We start from the raw sequence: 13,719 nt of genomic DNA on the forward strand, positions 1-13,719 counted from the left end.
CAGCAACAACCTCCAGACGGCAGGAGTGAAGGTATCACAATCTACTGTTCGCAGAAGACTTCATGAACAAAAGTACAGAGGCTACACCAGAAGATGCAAACCACTCATTAGCAAGAAGAATAGGAGACGAGCCTCAGAAATTCTGGGACAAGGTTTTATGGACTGATTTTATGGACCAAAGTGATGGAAAGGCTAAAGTTTGGAGAAAGAAAGGATCTGCTCATGATCCCAAACATACAAGCTCATCTGAAACACAGTGTACACAGGTTTACATTATAGTACACATTACACAAGTAATGTACTGGCTTGGGCGTTCATCGCTTCTTTTGGGACAGGGTCATTAATCTTCATGTAACACATGACGACAGCAGCAAAATTAACTCAGAAGTCTACAGAAATATTTTGTATGACAATTTACAGAAAGATGCAACCAAACTGATTGGGAGATCCTTCATCATGCATCAACATAATGACCCAAAACATAGTGCCAAAATAACAAAGGAGTTCATCAGGGGCAAGAAGTGGAAGGTTTTAGACTGGCCAAGTCAATCTCCACACTTAAACCCTGTAGAGTCTGCATTTTACCTGCTAAAGAAGAGACTGAAGGGAGTAACCCCCCAAAACTGAAAGAGGCTGACGTCAGTGGGTCACAGGCTTGATGCAGTTATTGAAAGCAAAGGATTTGCAACTAAATATGAAGTCTTTTTCACTTTAATCTATGTTAATTCTATCTGTTCCAATACTTTTGGTAACATGAAAAATGGGTGGGTTCAAACATAAGGTGCTATCTTCTAAGTTGTGTATCAGATCCGGATGAAAATACCTGTAAATAAAAGATGAAATGTTAATCTCTCATCTGGCCTTACTGTTCCAATACTTTTGGAGGGCACTGTAGTTATGATAAACTGAGTTTTGCACCAATGAAAAAGACAATTTATTCCCAAGAATGTGGTATGGAATGTTGGATCACATGACTCTACTGTTAGAATATTTCCTCTGAAGTAAGTGCATCTTTTAGGATGCATATCTCTAGTATTCCATCTTCTTTCCTCTTCTGAGAAAGACACTCTGTCAATGCTTAACTTACAAGGACATTCAGTTGCAGTAGAACACCAAGAAAAAGAGATGAAGGCAATCTGCTCTCTGCTTCTCAATTCCTGGAAGAACAGTGAGAGTGAATCGATTTCCTCCTCCTGGTGACATCAATAGCTAATCGCCATGGGAAACTCGACAGGAAGTGGTCCTCATCCAGCGGAGGGGGTCCCACTTCCCGTCCCATTGTGGGCGCACTCACTGCTCATCCTAAACAGTACAGAACTCTGAGTTAAACATATCAGGAGAACAGTGTGCTCTGCAGTCTTCACCTTGTTCAAGTCTTTTTAGTCATCCTGGACCATTCAGTGATCTGGACTAGAGTTTAACCTCAGGGTGAAGGATGAATATCTTTCCTGCAACTATGTTTGGTCTTAGAGAGTGTGCTTTCTCTGAGTAAGTAATCACAGAGGATATGAGATCTCGTTTTGCATGTATGTCTTATAGACGTTGAAGGTATAACTTTATGTAAGCTTTACTTTTGTATCCTTAGATTCTCTGCATTTAGGGTTGAGAGTACATACATTAAAAAGAAATTGTACCTTTAGTACCCTCAAACATTACCTTTAACATAAGGTACAAATATTATACCACGTGTTAAAATGGCCCAAAAACGTTCCTTAAGGTACAGTCTTTCCACATAATTTTTCTGACTGTGTACCAGCACTGACTACACACTTTTCTTATTGCATAACTGAGGTGTATGCCTCAGTTTTTTTTTGATAACTGTCAGACTTGTGGGGTGTTCACAGGATGCATTCTTATGTTCAAGGACATTAGGATAAGCTGCATCTGAACGGAATAGAAATTATGAAATGTTTTTATCCTCTTAAGGCCACACGTACAAAACAAGTTACTTCTTATAATCATATGACGTGCAGGGTTGTTTATTTGGAGTATAAAACAAGGTCTTGAAATACATTTTTAAAAATGCTAACTTCTTTTAACTTAAAGGTGTAGTTTGCCCAAAAATGAATATTAGCTGTTAATTTATTCACCCTGAGGCTATCCAAGGCATAGGTGACTTTTTTTCTTCAGTAGAACAGTAAATAAGATTTTTAGGTGCAACAGTCAAAAAAATATACAGGCAAGACCAAATTAAAACCCACGGCTCCTGACGATACATTGAGATCTTATGAAGCAAAACAATCGGTCTGTGCAAGAAAATTATCATTATTTACAACATTATTACCTTTAATCCACAGCCTGGGCAAATGGTCACCTACATCTTGGATGGCCAGAGGGTGAGTAAATTAACAGCAAATTTTCGTTTTTGGGTGAACTATCCCTTAAACAAGAGCATTTTTAGAACAATGTCATCCTCAAGATGCTGCTAAGACACAAGCGTTATGGTCAAAGATGTTCATCTAGCACGTTTACATGGAAAAACAAAGACAAAACATTTGAATAATTTCCATTAAAATCCATTACATTTGCCCCAAATCATTGTTAAAGTATACATAATGAAGTTTTTTAAACTTCAAACTCATAATTTATTCTTTGTTCATTCATGAAGTGAATTTGGTGATAAGATTCACTGTTTTGGACAGCTGCCTTGAACTGAACGCGATGCATCCGGTGTGCAATACCTGGTGTTTTTAATAAGAACAATACATCACTAGGATATACAGTATAGATAAAAAATTGCATGGGGGTGTGCAACCAAAAATTGAACAGGACTCTTTGGTGTAGACATTTGTTGATCAATGAGAACTTCCCAAAAGTTGTTCAATTTCAGAAATGTGCTCTGTTCTCCCTTGATTTCAAATTGAAAGTTTTTTTTTTTTTTTATAGTGTCAAAGCAGATGTGCATTCCTGCCTGCCAAACATTTTTTTAGTGTGTAAGCGCCCACAGGACCATTGGTGATAAACATAGAAGCTATAAAGTAGCCAAAGATGTTAATTCAGAATCAGAAAGAAAACGGAAGAAATTCAGTGTACATTTACTTAAAAAAGCACAAACAGAATGTAAGAACGCCTGGTAATGTTACACAGACATAAACTCAGCACTCTGGAGAGTCTCTGTTGTCCAGGAGCCATATTAATGCTGTGACACCATTGCCAGACTAAAACAGTGTCTCAAACTTTTGCACTGAGGTAGTTTTGGCTCTCCCAGACTGGTAAGTGCTATTTTTGCAGCGATATGACATTGCAGGATTAAGTATCACAGTAGTAAGTCCCTGTAGTTCTTGTTTAATGTGTATAGCATCATCACACAGATCCAGTAGTTCAGGCAGAAGAGCAATGCCGGCGCTGTACTCATGCCTCTGGACTAATGAAGGCCGATGGGGGCCGATTTGATTGTGTGCGGTCTCCTGGTGGCCTATTAAAATGACCACGCTCAACTGTGCAAGAAGCTCTCTTGCGATCTGTCTCGACTGCCGATCGGTCTCATTTGCCTGTTTCTTTCCCTCTTTCAAGCTGCCGTCAGTCAGCCTCTTAAATTCACAGCGCTATTGCCGTTAATTGTAGTACACTGAATAAATGTTTCCAGAGCTAAATTGGGTGTAGTTAAGTACTTCACAGTGAGCGTGATATAAAATACCCTGCCAGTCGCCCCAGTAGACGGCTGATAGACTGCGAGGGCTGCAGTAGTAAAGATTCCATAGTGTATAACTGCCATTTACTTCTTTATGTGAGGCATTAAGCTTAAAATATTGACTTAAAATCATTCTCTCTCTAGACAGAGAAAGGGAGTGCTCTCCACGAAGCCGCTCTCTTCGGAAAGATGGATGTAGTTCAGCTACTGCTCGACTCAGGTATGTCTTATAGAAGTGCATGTGTGTGTGGGGTTAGGATGAGGATGTTGCATGGCCATGGTTTGTTTAAAGTACTTGTGTGACCTGTGACCTAACAGCTTCCCTGTCAGTTCCAGCTGTGGAACAGGAATTGGAGATTGGGGAGCTTCCTGTCATAGGGAAAGGGTGTGATTGTTCTGTCTGGGTTTTATTGTTATGGAAAGTTTTATTCTGGGAAAAATTTTTAGTTTTGTGTTTTGTCATGTTTTTGAGGGTTTGTGGGAAGGTGTCAGCCCTGATTATTCTATTATATAATTTCCATAAGACAAAAAAACATTTTTAAATTTTGTTTCAGCTGTTTTATTTTTTTGTGTTGGTATTAATAAATAAAATATTAAAAAACACAGTGGAATATTAATTCAATTCAGAACATTCAATATTGATTGAAATTCAATTTGAGTCATTTTATTTATAATTTTGAGTATTGAAAAAAAATAAATGTAAAGTTTCTGTCTGGTTTTATTCTTTTTTGTTTTAGCAATAAATCTAAATAAATTAGAAATGTTCAGATAAAGTGTTTTGTGTCATTATATGCAGATGTAATAGTTGGTTTTGTGGTGTTGCATTATCAGGAATAAAATAAAAATATATATTTTGTATAATAACTTATTTATTATACAAAATATATATTTTTTATTTTATTCCTGATAATATACAACATGCTAATTAAAAACATCTATGAATATTTATGTCTAATTAAAGCTAATCTAAAACTAAAAATCTCAACTTTTTTTCCTCAGGGATTGATTCCAACATCAGAGATTGCCAAGGAAGAACTGCTCTAGACACTCTAAGAGAACATCCGTCGCAGAAATCACAACAAATTGCTTCTCTCATACAAGGTAAAGTATTTCCTAGACACGCACACATTTAAACTTTTTTTTAAAGCAACTAAAGCCCTTAAAACACACACAAGCACACTCACACACACGTGCACAAGCTGATGAGGGAGCGTGTTCTTGGTGGAAATCAGAAGGCGGATGCTTGCAGATTGATAAAATTTGTTTCAGGAAGTTTGTGTTAGATTGAGAACAATGGTCGTTTGGTGTGTATGAGAAATCCATGTTCCCTCACATTTCTCAAAAGACAAAAACAACTACAAATACTTAGAATACTATGCCTTCTTGATGAGGTATACGTGAGGTTTAGGAATTATTACATGTTTATTACATTGTTATACACATATTATTACTACATTTTCAGCATTATAGCATCTAGATGATTCTAAAGTTCGTTTGTCTTCCTTCATGTACTGATTCAACTAAACTCGTTCTTTCCAGTAGAGCTTATCTTACAGCACAGAAGACGTTGGGTGTTGGAATCCAATGTTCCGTCTCTGCTTTCAAAAACACACCCTCATAAAAGAATATGATGTGGTTATCTGGTTTTGAAATTAAATTCAGTTTAGCTCTCTTGTTGTTTCCATCCACTTTATGCCCAGGGTTATACATTTCTGAGGGTTGTGAAATGCAGTCTTGGGAGTTGAGGTACTGCTCGAAAATGTCTCTTTTTGACACATGCAAAGTCTAAATCGCCCGACATCCTACAGGACAGAGGCAACATTACAGTTCTCTTCCCTGCTTCTGTGTATGGTCAATGAACCAGAATCCCCAGCATGAAAGGAATTTCAGACTCAAGCTTGCTGTGGTTTTATAATCTACAGTCTTTGACGGGACTCAGAAACTATTGTTTACAAGTTTACCATGTGGCTTGTGCAGCCTGTAGTTGTTTAGAGCTACAATTAGAGACGCCACATTTAGTTTTTCACCAACTTAAAGTGCTTTTCTTTAACCCTGTGTAAAATCTGACATATGAAATAATGGTCAGAAAAAATAAATAAATTATATATATATATATATATATATATATATATATATACATATACATATACATATACATATATACATATACATATACATATATATATATATATATATATATATATATATATATATATACATATTAAATTGAACAACAAAACAACAACAAAGTTTGCATATATGGTTTTTGTCGAGTATCATACATTCGCCTTTTATGTCCCGTTAAGTATATAATAGGAGAACATGGCGCTTACATTCAAGGAGTGAAAAAAACACCTGTTTTATTCTAATATATGAGAAAAAACTATTTGCAGTTTGGTGTAGTTGCTAATTTATATTGCCAAAAAGTACATTCTGATAGCTTTGAATGTAAATAAATGAGATCTTTTTAACGGTATAGTAGGCTACTGCAAAAAAACATATATATATATATATATATATATATATATACACACACACATACAGTAGATCAGTGGAATCTACCCATACATGGGTACAACAATGAGCATGATGTTATTGTTTACACGGTCGTCTCGTCAAGGATACGCAGTGAGAATGTGGGCAACCACGCCATCGTTTTCAAAATTCTCCATTGTGCTCCGTTTTCACTGAAACGCAACCCAGGAGTTTTCAAACTAAAACGGGGTCTGCAGCGTTTTCAAAAGTAGTGTAAATGATAGGCGTAACCGTAGCAAAAGTTATGCATTTTAAAACGAAAACGCACTAGTGTAAATGGGGCCTTAATTTAAGAATAATAATGGGGCCTTCATTTTAAGGTCCAGTTCTCACCATTAACAAACCATTAACTCCTAGTTTGCTGTTTATTAATAGTTAGTAAGGTAGTTGTTCATTTCAGGTATTGGGTAGGATTACAAATGTAGAACATGGTCATGCAGAATATGTGCTTTATAAGCACTAATAAACAGCCAATATGTTAATAATAGACGTGCTAATAAGAAACTAATTAATTGTGATAATTGGTCCCTATACTAAACTGTTACCAATTTTTCTAAAAATGATGTATGGATAATCAACTAAACCTACGTTTCTTCGGTCCAGCAAGTGTCTTTCTTGAAATATTACTAACAGCATTAAAAAGTTATTCAGATGTTTACTTTTTAAAAAATAAAGAGTTGTGTACCAAAATCTGAAGGAGACATTTTTAGAATGATGCTAAAAGGCCTTTTATTTGCTTAAAAAGTATCAATTATTAATTAGATGACAAGAGGCATGTAATAGATGGTTTTTCATCAAAGTTTATCTTAAGTTAGGAAATTAGTGGTCTTTGAAATTTGCTTTTCAGATATCATTCATCTCCAATGTATTTTTATGGTTGTGTTTGTTTGTGTTCTGTAAATTAATTTATCTCTATCTCTCTAGATTATACGATGTCGGATTGTGACAAAGGGAATTTCCACGAAGATTTTACCCTTCAGCGTCCAATACCGACACCACGCACATCAATACCCTCGCCTGTGCCCTCCCCGTCTCTACGGCATAAAAGTATGTGTGGATATATTTGTATGCAAACTAAATTCTTAATGCATTCAAATAAAATCATCACAGAATAATTGCATTTAAAATATATATATATATATTTGAATTTATTAAGGGAAAGCCCCTTGAGATGCTACATCTCATTTTCAAGGGGGACCCAAATATAAATATGCTATTTTATAGTGCTGTCAAACGGTTAATTCAAATTGATTTGTTTACATAATATATGTGTGTGTACTGTGCATATTTATGTATATATAAATACACACACATGCATGTGTATATTTAAGAAAAATGTGTTACGTTTATATATTAAATATATTTATATGTGATATAATTTATATAAATATAAATATATACATGTAAATATTTTCAAAATATTTGTTGTATGTCTTTATATATACATAATAAATATACACAGTGCACACACATATATTACGTAAACAAAAACTTTTATGCATGTGCTTAATCTTTTGACAGCACTACTATTTTAACACTTAAATGTAATTGTTCATTTACAAAAGTAAACATGCTCATTCCCTCAAAGAGAATGACTGCTGCCATGTGTTTCATGTATTTTAGTGTGCAGTACGACACCCAGTGGTCAAGTGATTGTATTACAGCGCATTGTCTGCTGCTTTGTCTTCCTCTGGCAAAGGTTTTACTGTTTAATCCAGTGTTTGCACTCATAAATCACTTAATCCATTCATCATCCTGTTCTTAATTTAAAAATAAAATCGTATTTTGCTAATTTTTTTCATAACAGGAAAACAAATAGTGACATAAAAGACTATATGTTTTGATTAGTGCATGTTCATTATAAAGAAAGTGCAGTCAGCAGCGCTCCTAGTGGTCAGATGTTGCAGTGCTGCCCACTCTCATTTGGTCCCTTTGTGGTCTTTATACTGCTGGATGTGCATCTTTCATTCCAGCTGGGGCAGCATTTTGGTAATGATCACAGGTGAGTCTGCCAGCCTCAAAATGACTGTTAGTACACATCAGCACACTGAGCCCATGCCAGAAAACAAGCATTTGTCCCAGGTTAAATATTGAAAAACAGACAAGAGAGAATAAAAATAAATAAGACGGATGTTGTGATGTAATAACCATTTATTTAAAAGCTCTTGTAGAGAATTTTGATGTGCTTTTGGTGTAATGATATAGTCCATAGTTACACAAAACTTCAATTTTATTGAATAATATTGTTCTTGTTTGATTTGACAAAAACTGTACAGTTGTATTGCATAATTGTATGGTGATATAATATATAAAATAAAGTGAAAAATGTTTTTATAAAAAATTTAAATAGTAAATATAAAAATATATCATTTGAATTTAGTAATTTGGGAGTATTAGTGATGAAGATTGTCACATTACACAGATTCAAGTCTTTCATACTGTGGCAGGCTGAGATGTACTATACTGCTATCCATTAATAAGAAGGAGAATTTTTCTATGTTTTACCATAAACTCATTATTCTATCATTTAAATTCATGGTTTGCTCTCGCTCCCTCTTTCTCCTTTCCTTTGTAGATGATGCAGTAACGGGGGAGTTGTCCAAGTTGCTGAATGAAATAAAGATCTGCCGTGATAAGGATTGCTCCTTTGAGGAGCTGTGTCAGACCATCTCTTCTCACTCTCAGTCCATGGAGAGCTTCGGCAGTGGGCAGCTATCTGACGAGGAACGGAACGGCACTCTCACTCGAATAAACAAGGTGTGCATTAAGAAGCAAATACAGTACCGTAAATGGCTTTTTTTTTGCTGATTTTGAACAGTTTTTATGCAGTTAAAGCAATGTTTCATCAGATTATGCCCCTTTAAAATATCAAAAATGTTTCTGTAATCCAAGAAAATGAAATTAATGACATCAGACTATTGGTATCAAGAGGGACGTCCTAATGAGCTTTGAGTAATGAAGAGTATTTCACTGTTGATGCAGTATCTCACTATGACCAGCAGAGGAACTAAACACTGTTTGCATTGCAGGGTATCCCTTCAATTTATATAATCTCAAAAATGTATATTTATAGCACTAAAACAGCCCCCGATTTTTTCACTGACGTTATTCAACACAAACAGAATCGTATTTTTGATCACATTGCAGGCTTGTGAATTGAACCTTATGTAATGGATAGAATGCATTAGGAAAGTGTGTAACGGAATGGTCGTTTGCTGAAGGTGTCATGGTTTAGCGGTCACAGTGACCACTGGATCACAGTTTACTTTGCTGCGTTTTTTTATCAATACAATTAAATGTGGAGTCAGGTCAATCAGTCAAAGTCTGCAGAGCCCAGATAAACAAGCAAAGACATGCACGCACACAAACACTCTTCTTCGATTCCAGTCACATGTCAAAACACCTAAGACTTGACCGAAGGGGTTGGAGTTGTTTGCAAAGTCTTTAAATGGGTTCTGGGAACAATAACTGGCTATACGTTTTACCTTCCAGTCACAAAACAGTTTTTTATTATCTAATTAATAATGAAATATTTTTTGCAGATGTCTGAGGAATTATTTAGATATTTGCAGCAAACAATCATTGTTTCACATACTAGTATCATAAATGAAACACACATTGTATTTGTATGTGATACTTGTATATGGTCATATTTTTAAGTTTTCAGTGGCTCAACACTAGGAATGTGTTTCTACATGGAGCTCTGGAGCTACAAAAGAAGAAATAACTCAAATTTTCAGCAAAAGAATCAGACAGAATGGGAGAGTCAGACTATTATCAGCACATACTTAAACCATTAATCACGTTGCGATTCCTTTAAAAAGTCACAAAAACACTGTCCAAAAGTCACAGACAAGCAAAGCAAGTGTTCATGTTGGACTGTAGAGTGAAACAGATGCTTTTCAAAAGTCCTTAAATAAGGAACATCCAGAACAGTTTGTCTAGGTTGTTTTAATAAAGTAAAAAAAAAAAGCAGTTCATTCACCATAGTGAAGCCTGTTCTCCATTGACATCCAATAAAAAAAAGCTGTGCATCTGGTCTCCTTCTCTGCATACAGCAGCATTAGGGTTGCTATGCTAATCTTGGAGGCTTGCCTTAAAGCATGAAAATGGTGATTGGCCATTAAAACTGTAAGCGTTAGTTTTCTCTTATTTGTTTTTCTTGGAGTTGTCCGTCTGCTCCCCCTTATACAGTCTGTGACTTATCTTAAGCTTGTGTTATGATGGCATGAGCTGAGATCTGTATCTGTACTTCAGTCTGTGTGTACTTCTCTTGACTGTATGTAACTGTATATCTCTCTCCACCCGGCTGTAGCGGCCCACTCCCCCATTGCCCCCAGCGATGGAAGACGAGGAAAAGAGTTGTGGACCATCAGGCCTGTGGGAGGCGCTCACTCCCTGCAACGGCTGCAGAAACCTGGGCTTTTCTCAGGTACACATACTCACTCCCCATCCTTATAATGCAGAAATGGACCCCTTAGTGGATAAAGAATTTGTAAATATTGTAGATATTAAAATGTAATAATAATAATAATAATAATAATAGTAATAATACAGAAATCAGTCAATTAATATATAAAATAACATTTAATATTTTATTTATTTCATATTAAAATAATGTAATATGTTATTTATTGTTATTTTATTGTTTCTTTAGCGATATTATTATTGTTTATTGTTTATTTCGGTTTATTTTATATATTTGTATACTTTGTGATTCATTCCTAATTTCATTTTATTTTTTGTAGTTTTTTCTGCAATTTCTGTATTTTGTATGCATGCAGTACACAAAATAACCAAGTAAATATTATAATAATTATACTAATTATTATTATAATTATATTATAATATAAGAATATATATTTTAAAGTAATACATGTAAACAAATTCTTATAACAACTTTATTATATATTTGTCCATTTATTTATCTATATTAATAGATTTTTATTTTTTATACATATAAATTACATGATTATATAATACTGTATATACCAATTATATAATTTGTATATAATACATATTTATACACATACGTGTGTGTGTGTGTATGTGTATATATATATATATATATATATATATATATATATATATATATATATATATACATATATATATATATATATATATATATATATATATATATATACAGTATATATTTAGTGCCTTCACAGTTGTTTGTTGATGGGGTATGAATACTTTCGCAAGGCACTTCATAAATTTATAGAATGCAAACTTAATTTCTGTACTTCTGTTATCTATTAATTTTTAAATATTTTACAACAGTGTATTGGAATTAAACTAATTAATTTGTTAATGCCATACTCTTCCTATTATTTCACTCATCAAAGCTTTTTAACTTGTTTATTTTAATATTTATGTTCGTTCTCATGGCCAAATGCAACATAAAACAGGTACGTCCGTTTTATGAAGTGTCATGTTGCTATGGAAACTTTAGCCAACTAACCATGAAGGTCTTCAAAGACTTCCTGGGCATCCAAAAAAAAAAAAAACTTTTTATCTTTAATTCTGATTGTGGATGAAGAGATGGTTAAGGAAATGTTGATATGATTGAGGGTTTGGCTTTCACAATGCAAGTATGAGCAAGAGGGATTCCCGTCCCTCAGATAGGAAGTCTAATTATCCCACAGGAAGTGTAATCGTGTCACACGCTGCGCCATGTGAGGAGACCTCCCGCTACCATGGAAACAGGCATAGGCTGGGGGAGGGGAGATTCCAGCTCCAGGAAGAGTTGGGGTTCCTTGGACTGCGAGTCATACTTCTGCACCCACAAACCAGTCCTGAACTCCGTCACTGGCTCTCCTCCGCAGGGAGAGAGATGCACGCGGATTCCGAGGGGTTTTCGTAGTTGCTAGGAGACACAGAATTCATAAAGTGCAAGGCGTGGGATATCCACCCACTTCCCAATTGACAGATCTGAGTCCATCAAAACAGGTGCGTCACAGCACTGCGCAATAACATCCAGAGAAAACATCCAGAGATAGAGAGAGAGAGACTGGCTATCGGCCTCTGCTTTCTCATTCAAGCTGTTCTCCAGCATTCCTCTGCCTCCCTTTTTTTATTTTTCTATCCATTCTTGTTTTCACCATTCGTCTTTTCCTGTTATGTCATGTATTTGCGTATGTAAAATCGGGCCTGTGTTTGTTTGTTTTCACCGGTTTGTACTGTTTTTTTTTTCTGCCTCTATTCCCAATGCTGCAGTCAGCAAACATGCTTTTAATGTTTATGCCGAAAACGTCTTGTGATTCCAGATCAGAGTAAGCGCTCCCATCAGTAGCATCTGCTTTGCAGTGGTTTTCTCTGCAGATGAAATTACTGTTTACAAACAAACACTCTGCGGTGACACTTCTGGATTGTTTTGTCAACCCGGAAAAGAGCTGTTTTAGGTTGGGACTACAATATAATTGAGTTGCAAATTATCTGTAAAATCTTTTACCGGATTTTGTTTTTTCGGACGTTTTGCTGGACATTGTAGTTGGCGGAGCCGTAGCTCTGGTCAAACGCTACTGGAGGCGCAGACGGCGGGGGAAGCAAGCCGGAGCACTCGTGAAGCTTCGTCAGCGCGGATTTCGAACAGCGTTGCCTAGCATCCATCTGGCGACTCTCCGCTCTCTACCCAACAAAAAGGACGAACTCCTTCTGCTCTCCCGGACAAACAAGGATTTTTCTAACTCTGCTGCTCTGTGTTTCACGGAAATCTGGCTGAATGGCGACATACCGGACAGCATGCTACATGTGCCTAATTATCAGCTGATCAGAGCAGATCGGGACGCAGAATCAACGGGAAAATCGCGTGGCGGCGGGACGTACTTTTACATCAGTGAGAGGTGGTGTACAGATGCAACTGTGTTAAAGAAGATGTGCTGTTCAGATCTAGAAACGCTCTTCATTAATTGCAAGCCGTTCTATATGCCGCAGGAGTTCTGCTCGTTCATTCTCGTGAGTGTCTACATTCCACCGCAAGCGAACGTGAGCACAGCTTTACAGATACTCGCTGATCTGATCACAGAGAGTGAGCAACAACACCCAGACTCTGTTTTAATAATTCTCGGGGACTTTAATAAAGCAAATCTCTCCCGTGAACTGCCAAAATACAGACAGCACATCACATGTCCCACCAGAGACAGTAATATATTGGATCACTGTTACACAACAATAAAGGATGCATATCACACGGTTCCACGAGCACCTTTAGGACTCTCTGATCACTGTTTGGTTCATCTTATACCGTCCTACAGGCAGAAACTTAAATCTGCAAAGCCTGTATTAAGATCTGTTAAAAGATGGACTAACGAAACAGAGCGGGATCTACAAGCCTGTTTCGACCTCACTGATTGGACTGTTTTTGAAGCTGCTGCAAATGATCTGGACGAGCTCACAGAGACTGTGACATCTTATATCAGTTTCTGTGAGGATATGTGCATTCCTAACAGGACTCATCTAGTCTACAACAATGACAAACCATGGTTCACTGCAAAACTGCAGACACTGCAGACAGCTCCGTCAGGCCAAAGAAGATGCTTACAGAAAGGGGG

At 36.2% G+C, this 13,719-nt stretch overlaps 1 protein-coding gene across 6 annotated transcripts in view; it reads left to right on the plus strand.

The window, feature by feature from the left end:
- LOC306861409 (ankyrin repeat and sterile alpha motif domain-containing protein 1B-like) overlaps positions 1–13,719 on the plus strand; it is a gene marked incomplete at its 5' end in the record, with an annotated part of 177,726 nt that overhangs the window by 52,947 nt on the left and 111,060 nt on the right. For 4 of the 6 annotated variants that reach the window (XM_079403636.1, XM_079403639.1, XM_079403637.1 and 1 more), the window contains 5 exons: positions 3,776–3,851; positions 4,631–4,732; positions 7,091–7,213; positions 8,742–8,923; positions 10,482–10,598. In XM_079403636.1, coding sequence (XP_079259762.1) covers positions 3,776–3,851; positions 4,631–4,732; positions 7,091–7,213; positions 8,742–8,923; positions 10,482–10,598 — 600 coding nt within the window. Of the gene's footprint in view, positions 1–1,308; positions 1,489–2,297; positions 2,337–3,775; positions 3,852–4,630; positions 4,733–7,090; positions 7,214–8,741; positions 8,924–10,481; positions 10,599–13,719 lie in introns of those variants that run through there. The other 2 variants (XM_079403640.1, XM_079403641.1) reach the window with 2 other exon arrangements.

This window comes from Barbus barbus (genome assembly GCF_936440315.1).
Source record: "Barbus barbus genome assembly, chromosome: 42".
In the NCBI taxonomy this organism is placed as follows: domain Eukaryota; kingdom Metazoa; phylum Chordata; class Actinopteri; order Cypriniformes; family Cyprinidae; genus Barbus; species Barbus barbus.